We start from the raw sequence: 9,642 nt of genomic DNA on the forward strand, positions 1-9,642 counted from the left end.
TCAAAATTCCCCTCAACATAGACAAAAATTTGAAACTAAACAAAGCCTCAAAAAGAAGATGGACTTCACAACAAAACATCTGCTCTATTATTTCTCAAGATGGCCTTAGCAGTATTTTAGTAGTGGATCTCTCCTAGCGTTAGGTATAGCTTAACAGCTTTAGATCTTAACCACTGCTTCCATTTCCTCTCAGAATCAGGTGCTGGTAATGGAGGATGGCTGTACCAGAGCCACTGGGAGCGGAGAGGGGGGTGGGCTGTTGCATGGGCTGGAGATCCCATCAGTACACGGTCACCAAAGACATCCACACCCCTGGGCTACACTGACCTTCCTTTCGCCACATTCCTGGGCCACAGCAACCCCTCTGCTTTGCTAGATTCTCCATGTTTCCTTTGCCCCTCTGCTATAATCATACATGCCTCCTTGGAACAACTGTTTAGTTACTTTACGTGTCCCACTATCACTCCCTTTTGCCTTGCACCATCATCCTTTTGTCATTTAATCACTCCTGTCCTCCACCCAATCACAGACCTTCCCCTTTGTTTGTCACTTTCCCAGGCTCTGCAAGAAAGTTAAAATAAAAGAAAAATACTGCAGATTCTGGAAATCAAATAGAAACAAAAAGTGTTGCAAATACTCAGCAAGTCTGGCAGCATCTGTGGAGAGAAACAGAGTTAACGTTTCATGATGAAAGGTCACTGACCTGAAACGTTAACTCTGCTTCTCTCTCCAGAGATGCTGCCAGACCTGCAAAGTATTACAATCACTTTGTTTTTAATTCTGCAAAAGAACGGTTTGTTTCAAACATCTTCCAGTTCTGTTAATAGGTCATTGACCTTAAATGTTAACTATTTCTCTCTCCAGATGCTGCCAGACCTGCTGAGGGATTCCTGCATTTTCTGTTCTTGCTAGATTTCCAGCATCCGCAGTATTTTGCCTTTGTTGCCTACAATGAGTTGAAGGATACCGTGCAATTTCAGTACGTTACCTGCTGATCTCCTGAGGAATTGCACCCAAGGAGACAAGACCATGTGCAATCTTTAGGTAAGCAGGGCAAGTGTGCAGCAGGATAAGTGCACCGGGGCCGAGGAGGACTGCTGCACTGGACAGCAGATGGCGCACTGCTTGTGGTGCTATTATTAATAGTGAGCTCCTTCTCGTACATTCTCGAGTTCAAATTCAAATAATGGGGAGGCAAGAAAATTGAGGAGACCTTCTAAACTGTAGTTTAACTGCAAACATACCCAAGACACAGTGCCTCACAATTAGTGAACACTTGTAGCAGTGGTCATGAAGGAGGGGGGAGGTGACCATGACAGGGATTCAAAGGTTAGATACAAGAATTTTTAAATATCTTTTTTTTTTAAACTTAAGGCTGAAACATTGCTGATCCATTTACCTCATTTACGAACCTTAATGTAACCAGAACTTGGATCACGATACACTTGGAGCAAAAAAAAACCAAATTGTTAACTTGTTAAACAACGGAACTGATTTCACAGTCAGTGGTGAATGAAAGGCAGATTTTCTATGGCTTTTTTATTGTAACTTGATTAGAAATCTATTTCAATGTGGTGCCCTCTAATGGGTATCTGGAGCCTGCATAAACAGGACTAGCAAGTGTGTATCTCGTTAACTGACCAAGTTGAAGATTTTTTCATGAGATGCAGAGTCTGAACCAGGAAGTGTAAGTTAGAATAGTTAATTCAATGTAAAATCATGAACAGAAAGCAAGAGATAGTTAGATGGGATTAAGAGACAATAAGTGATAAAAGTAGCTCTCCAAAAATAAAACTTCTAAACAATTAAAATCTGGACAAATGAAACTCAATATTTGTAAAAGCTAATTTCCAGTGCCAGAGGGGTTGTTTAGCAACAATTATCACTCCATTAAAAAAATTAATGGAATAGACAAGCCCTATATTTTTCCGCTGTATTTAGTGACTATCACATAGGTACCTCAGCTTCATAAGAACACAAAAAATAGGAGGCGTAGACCATATGGTCCATCTAGCCTGCTCTGCTATGCAGAACGATCATGGCTGATCTTCGGATTCAACTCCAACTTCCTGCCCACGCACCATATCCCGCGATTCCCTGGAACCCCAAATATTTGTTTATCCCAGCCTTACAAGTATTCATTGATGGAGCATCAACAACCCTCTGGAGTAGAGAATTTCAAAGGTTCATAACCTTTTGAGTGGTAATTTCTCATCATCTCAGTCCTAAATGATCGGCTTTTTATCCCGAGACTGTGCCCCTGTGTTTTAGATTCCCCGATCAGTGGAAATAATCTCAGTGTCTACCCTATCCAGCTCCTTTAGAATCTTACATGTTTTTCATTCTTCTAAACTCCAGAGAATATAGGCCCAATTTGCTCAGCCTATCAGAGGACAATTTCCTCATCCCAGGGACCAATCTAGTAAATCTTTGCTGCACTGCCTCCAGTGCAAGTATCCTTTGTTAAATGTGGAGACCAAAACTGCACAGTACTCTAGATGTGCTCTCACCACATTTGTAGTAAGACTTCTTTATTCCTGTACTCCAATCCCCTTGCAATAAAGGCCAACATGCAATTTTCCTTCCTAATTGCTTGCTCTACCTGCATGTTAACCTGGTGTGTTCTTTGTACGAGTACCCACAAGTTTCTTTGAACATCAGCACTTAAAGTTTCACGTCTTTTGAAAAATATTGTGCTTTTCTATTCCTATGACCAAATTGAATAACTTCACACTTCCCTACATTGTACTCCATCTTGTTGCCCACTCACTTAATCTGTCTATATCTCTTTGCAGCCTCTGTGTCTTCCCGACAGCCTACCTTTCCACCTACCTTTGTATCATCAGCAAACTTAAATACATTACTCTGTCTCTTCATCTAAGTTATTAATATAGATTGCAAATAGCTGAGGTCCCAGCACTGTGGGCGGCGCAGTGGTTAGCACCGTAGCCTCACAGCTCCAGCGACCCGGGTTCAATTCTGGGTACTGCCTGTGTGGAGTTTGCAAGTTCTCCGTGTCTGCATGGGTTTTCACCGGGTACTCCGGTTTCCTCCCACCACCAAAAGACTTGCAGTTGATAGGTAAATTGGCTGTTATAAATTGCCCCTAGTAGAGGTAGGTGGTTGGGGAATATAGGGATAGGTGGGGATGTTGTAGGAATATGGGATTAGCGTAGGATTAGTATAAATGGGTGGTTGATGGTCGGCACAGACTCGGTGGGCCGAAGGGCCTGTTTCAGTGCTGTATCTCTAATAAAAAATAAAAATCCTTGCGGCACTCCACTATTTGCTGCCTGTCAACTTGAACTGCCCCCTGTATGCCCATCCTTTGCTTTCTGTCCGTTAACCAATTATCTATCCATGCTAATATATTAGCCCAACACCATGAGCCCTTAACTTGCCTATTAACCTTTTGTGTGGCACCTTATCGAATGCCTTTTGGAAATCCAGGTATAATACAACTACTGGTTCCCCTTTATCTACCCTAGTTATATCCCCAAAATATTAATAAATTTGTCAAACAGGATTTCCCTTTAGTAAAACCATGTTGACTTGTTCTAATCATACGGTGCTTTTCTATGTGCATTGTTAAGACTTCCTTAATAGATTCCAGCATTTTCCCAATGACTGATGTTAGGCTAACTGGCCTGGAGTTCACTGCTTTCTCTCTCCCTCCTTTATCGAAAAGCAGTGTAACATTTGCCGACTTCCAATCTGATGGGACCATTCCCAAATCTAAAGAATTTTGGAAAATTATAGCCAGTGCATCCATTATCTCTGCAACTATATCTATTAGAATCCTAGGATGTAGGCTATCAGGTCCTGGGGATTTGTCAGATCTTAGTCCCTTAAGTTTCTCCAACATTTTTTATCTGCCGTATTAATTTCCTCACTCTTTTTAGCCTCTAAGTTACTGTCTATTTCTGGGATGGAACTGGTGTCTACGACTGTGAAAACAGACAAAATATTTGTTCAACGTCTCTGCCATTTCCTCATTCCCATGGTAAATTTCTCCTCTCTCTGCTTCTAAGGGACCAACTTTTAAGTTAGTTACTCTGTTCCTTTTGATATACCTATGAAAATTCTTAATCTGTTTTTATATTACTGGCTAGTTTACTCATTCTATTTTTTCCTTTATCAACTTTTTGGTGACCCTGTGCTGGTTTCTAAAACACTCCCAATCCTCGGACTTGCTCTTTTTTTCAACATTGTAAGCCTCGTCTTTTCATCTAATACTATCCTTAACTTCCCGAGTGAGCCACTGATAGGTCTTTCTTGTTGAGTTTTTATTTTTCAAAGTAACGTTTTTTTGAACATTTTGCATTGTTTCTTTAAAGGCTTCCCACTGTTCATTTATTGCCATACCTTTTAGTCTATTTACCTCATTTACCTTAGCCAGTTCTCCCCCCATGCCTACATATTTCGCTTTAAGTTTAAGATTCTTGTTTGTGATTGAAATGTGTCACTTTCAAACTTAACATGGAATTCAATGGTATTATGATCACGGTTTCCCAGTGGAGCTTTTACTCGGACATTGCTAATTAACCCTGCTTGATTACTCAATACTAGATCTAAGATAACAGTCCATATGAAGATTAAAATCCCCACTATTACATTGTCTTTGTTACAAGCTCCAATAATTTCATGTTTAGTGCTCTGTCCAACAGAGATCCTTTCTCACTAATGCCCTTATGTCATCCTTTACCATCAGTATAACTACTGTTAGGGGGCCTATGAACTACTCCCACCAGTGTAGTCTGATTCTTGCTATTCCTTACTTCCACCCATACTGATTCTACTTCATGATCTTCTGAGACCAGATCCTTTCTCACTAATGCCCTTATGTCATCCTTTACCATCAGTGCTACTGTGTGGTTCAAGAGTTCACCTACCCAGGCTCAACTATCACCAGTAACCTGTCTCTAGATGCAGAAATCAACAAGCACATGGGAAAGGCTTCCACTGCTACGTCCAGACTGGCCAAGAGAGTGTGGGAAAATGGCGCACTGACACGGAACACAAAAGTCCGTGCGTATCAGGCCTGTGTCCTCAGTACCTTGCTCTATGGCAGCGAGGCCTGGACAACGTAGGTCAGCCAAGAGCGACGTCTCAATTCATTCCATCTTCGCTGCCTCCGGAGAATACTTGGCATCAGGTGACAGGACCGTATCTCCAACACAGAAGTCCTCTAGGCGGCCAACATCCCCAGCTTATACACACTACTGAGTCAGTGGCGCTTGAGATGGCTTGGCCATGTGAGCCGCATGGAAGATGGCAGGATCCCCAAAGACACATTGTACAGCGAGCTCGTCACTGGTATCAGACCCACCGGCCGTCCATGTCTCCGTTTTAAAGACGTCTGCAAACGCGACATGAAGTCCTGTGACATTGATCACAAGTCGTGGGAGTCAGTTGCCAGTGTTCGCCAGAGCTGGCGGGCAACCATAAAGGCGGGGCTAAAGCGTGGCGAGTCGAACAGACTTAGCAGTTGGCAGGAAAAAAGACAGAAGTGCAAGGAGAGAGCCAACTGCGTAACAGCCCCGACAAATAAATTTCTCTGCAGCACCTGTGGAAGAGCCTGTCACTCTAGAATTGGCCTTTATAGCCACTCCAGGCACTGCTTCACACACCACTGACCACCTCCAGGCGCTTGCCCATTGTCTCTCGAGATAAGGAGGCCAAAGAAGACCCCTCCTCCTTTGTTATTCTGTCTGTCTTTCCAAAATATTGTGTACCCTGGAATATTTATTTGCCAACTTTGATCACCAATAACCATGTCTCTGTAATGACAATTAGATCTAAATTATGTACCTCTATTTGTGCCACTAGTTCATCTATCTTTGCAGATGCTTTGCTCATTCAGATAACGTAACCTTTAAATTCATATTTTTGCTTCTACTCCATTCCATGACCTTATCTGATATACAATTTTTGTTGAACTCTCTGTCCCTTCCAGTCTCATTCTGCCCCTCTTTACCCACAACACTACACTGTTCTGATGCCTTGGCCTTTCTCTTTGGAATTCCAAATGTTACCTCTCCCTCCCCCCACTCTGTTATTTCACAGCCTCTAGTCTTATCTGCTGGGTCACTCTCGAGTTTGTATGCAATGTTACTTCCTGCCACACTCATTACTATCTTGCCTTCTGCTCTATTTTGAAATCACATTTTCCCTCACTTGATCACTCACCTCCACTATTTAGTTTAAAGTCTTCTCTACTGTCCGAATTATAAGACTCGCCAGAACATTGGGCTCAGCACAATTCAGGTACAGCTCCCACATTCCCCAGTGCTCGTGCCAATGCCTCATGAATTGAAACCCATTTCTCCCACACCAATCTTTGAGCCACATGTTTAACTCTCTAATCTTATTTACCCTACACCAATTTTCTCGTGGCTCCAGTAATAACCCAGAGATTACCACCTTTGAGGTTCTGCTTTTTAATGTAGCCTCTAGCTGCTCATACCACCTGTGCAGAACCTCTTTCACAATCTAACCCAATTTGGTCCTCATGCAATATTCGCATTTGCACTTTCCAATCCAGGGTCACAGGACAATGATCAAGGAGGTGGCGGAGGAACTGTAACTGTTTTGCCACACAATTAAGACGATTGTAATGGTCCCACTTCCATCACTGGTGAAGTCAGTTAATTTGGCAAGCAACAGGTGTTGAGTAGAGGGGCTTTCCTGGTCTTTACCACTCATTTGACCATTAGGCAGTATATTCCCATACACAGGTATTGGAAATCAATTTGCCTCTTTTCAAATGAAGTACAAAGTAATTATTTACAATCACAATTCTAAAATATTAGCCACTCTACAGGTAAGTACAGGTGAATGTTGACCGAAAGCCAGTTTGAAATACACACATTCCCACTGATACCAAAAGCAGAAACTAATGCAAGATTCCAACACCCATGTTATTCTTTCAAAAATGTGTCCGCCCTCCATTAGCAGCCATGCCTACAGCAACCTAGACCCTAAGCTCTGCCACTCCCTCCCTAAACATGTCCACCTCTCACTCCTTTTAAGACCCTCCTTGAAATTCAACACCTTGGCCAAGCTTTTAGACATCCCCTCCTAAATCCTCATGGTGTAGCACCGGATTTCTGATGAGAGAACACAGAATGGGATTCCTCATGGTTAAGAATCATAGATTAGCGCAGCACAAAAGACGACCATATGGCCCATCGAGACTGTGCCTGCCCCTTTGAAGAACAATTCAGTTAGTCCCACTCTCCCTGCTCTTTCCCCATATCCCTGAATGTTTTAAATCTTTAAAGTATTTGTATAATTTCATTTGAAGGATACTATTGAATTTGGGACAACACAGAATAGCTCATGAGATAGGCAGGGTTTCTCCCTGGAATTGGGACGGGGGTACCTCTCAGGTTAAGGCGGGGGACGGGATTTTCCAGGGGATGTGATGGGGAACAGTCGGAGCTCAGCCCCGACGCCGCTTTATGTGGGGGGGGGGGGGGGGGTCTTCCCTTCATCAGGTGCCCAACCTGCATCCAGCTGAGAGCGCGGGGCCCGGGGTCCCCGGCAGCAGCATGGGCGGCCTCACCGGGCCGGCGGCCTAGGCCCAGGCCGGTTCGGTTCGGTTCAGTTCGGCCCCCTCCCCCCGGGCCCGGCGCGGTCAGCAGCTCATCCCTGGGGCTGGGCCGAACCAGGCCGCGGGGTTAAGATGCCGCCGCCAATGTTGTGTCTTATACCGAGCGGCAGCCCCGGGCCGAGCTGGCCCTGACTATAGCCCCCTCGCTGATGACCGGGGGGGTCGCTCCAGGCCAGACTCACCTGGCGCCGACAGGCAGAAGTCCAGGACGTGCTGCTGTACGGCCATGGCTCAAGCTCCTGGCCATGCCGAGCGCGCACTAGCGCCACCCCGCCCATGGCGCAGGAGGGGGAGGAGCTACAGAACTCGCAGAGGGAGGGGCCACAGATTTCACAGGGTGAGGGGCCACAGAACTCAGTGGGCGGGGCCACAGAACTCAGTGGGCGGGGCCACAGAACTCAGTGGGCGGGGCCACAGAATTCAGGGGGGGGCCACAGAACTCAGTGGGCGGGGCAACATAATTCAGGGGGAGGGGCCACAGAACTCAGTGGGCGGGGCAACAGAATTCAGGGGGAGGGGCCACAGAATTCAGTGGGCGGGGCCACAGATTTCACAGGGTCAGGGGCCACAGAACTCAGTGGGCGGGGCCACAGAATTCAGGGGGAGGGGCCACAGAAAGTGGGCGGGGCAACATAATTCAGGGGGGGCCACAGAATTCACAGGGTGAGGGGCCACAGAACAGCGGGAGGGGCCACAGAATTCACAGGGTGAGGGGCCACAGAACTCGCAGAGGGAGGGGTCACAGATTTCACAGGGTGAGGGGCCACAAAACTCAGTGGGCGGGGCCACATAACGCAGCGGGAGGGGCCACAGAATTCACAGGGTGAGGGGCCACAGAACTCAGCGGGAGGGGCCACAGAATTCACAGGGTGAGGGGCCACAGAACTCGCAGAGGGAGGGGCCACAGATTTCACAGGGCGAGGGGCCACAGAACTCAGTGGGAGGGGCCACAGAATTCACAGCGGGAGGGGCCACAAAACTCAGCGGGGGGGCCACAGAATTCACAGGGTGAGGGAGTACAGAACTCGCAGAGGGAGGGGCCACAGATTTCACAGGGTGAGGGGCCACAGAATTCACAGCGGGAGGGGCCACAGAACTCAGCGGGAGGGGCCACAGAATTCACAGGGTGAGGGGGTACAGAACTCGCAGAGGGAGGGGCCACAGATTTCACAGGGTGAGGGGCTACAGAACTCAGCGGGAGGGCCACAGAACTCAGCAGGAGGGGCCACAGAATTCACAGGGTGAGGGGCCACAGAACTCAGTGGGAGGGGCCACAGAACTCAGAGGGAGGGGCCACAGAATTCACAGCGGGAGGGGCCACAGAACTCAGCAGGAGGGGCCACAGAATTCACAGGGGGAGGGGCAACAGAACTCAGTGGGGGAAAACAGAACACGCAGGGGGAGGGGCCACAGAACTCAGTGGGGTGAACCACAGAACTCACAGAGAGAGGGGCCACAGAACCCACAGGGGGAAGGTCCCCACATGGAGAGGGACAACAGAACCCAAATGGGGAGGGGCCAGAGAACCCACATGGGGAGGGGCCAGAGTACCCACATGGGGAGGAGCCAGAGAACCCACATGGGGAGGGTCCAGGAAACCTGCATGGGGAGGGGCCAGAGAACCCACATGGGGAGGGGCCAAGGCACCCACATGGGGAGGGGTCAGGGAACTCACATGGGGAGGGGCCAGAGAAGCCACATGGGGAGGGGCCACAGAACCCATAGGCGGAAGGTCCCCACATGGGGAGGGGCCAGAGAACCCACATGGGGAGGGGCCAGGGCACCCGCATGGGGAGGGGCCAGAGAACCCACAGGGGGAGGGGCCACAGAACCCATAGGGGGAAGGTCCCCACATGGGGAGGGGCCAGAGAACCCACATGGGGGGGGACCAGGGCACCCACATGCGGAGGGGCCAGAGAACCCGCATGGGGAGGGGCCAGATCACCTGCATGGGGAGGGGCCAGAGAACCCACATGGGGAGGGGCCAAGGCACCCGCATGGGGAGGGGCCAGAGAACCTACATGGGG

General features: G+C 47.8%; 1 protein-coding gene across 1 annotated transcript in view; it reads right to left on the bottom strand.

Moving 5' to 3' along the window:
* The window catches only part of sms (spermine synthase), an 87,031-nt gene extending 79,140 nt beyond the window's left edge, over positions 1-7,891 (bottom strand). The window contains exon 1 of the mRNA XM_068040122.1: positions 7,798-7,891. Coding sequence (XP_067896223.1) covers positions 7,798-7,843 — 46 coding nt within the window. The 5' untranslated portion in view covers positions 7,844-7,891. The remainder of the gene's footprint in view (positions 1-7,797) is intronic.
* Positions 7,892-9,642: the final 1,751 nt, after the last annotated feature.

This window comes from Heterodontus francisci, chromosome 10 (genome assembly GCF_036365525.1).
Source record: "Heterodontus francisci isolate sHetFra1 chromosome 10, sHetFra1.hap1, whole genome shotgun sequence".
NCBI lineage: Eukaryota > Metazoa > Chordata > Chondrichthyes > Heterodontiformes > Heterodontidae > Heterodontus > Heterodontus francisci.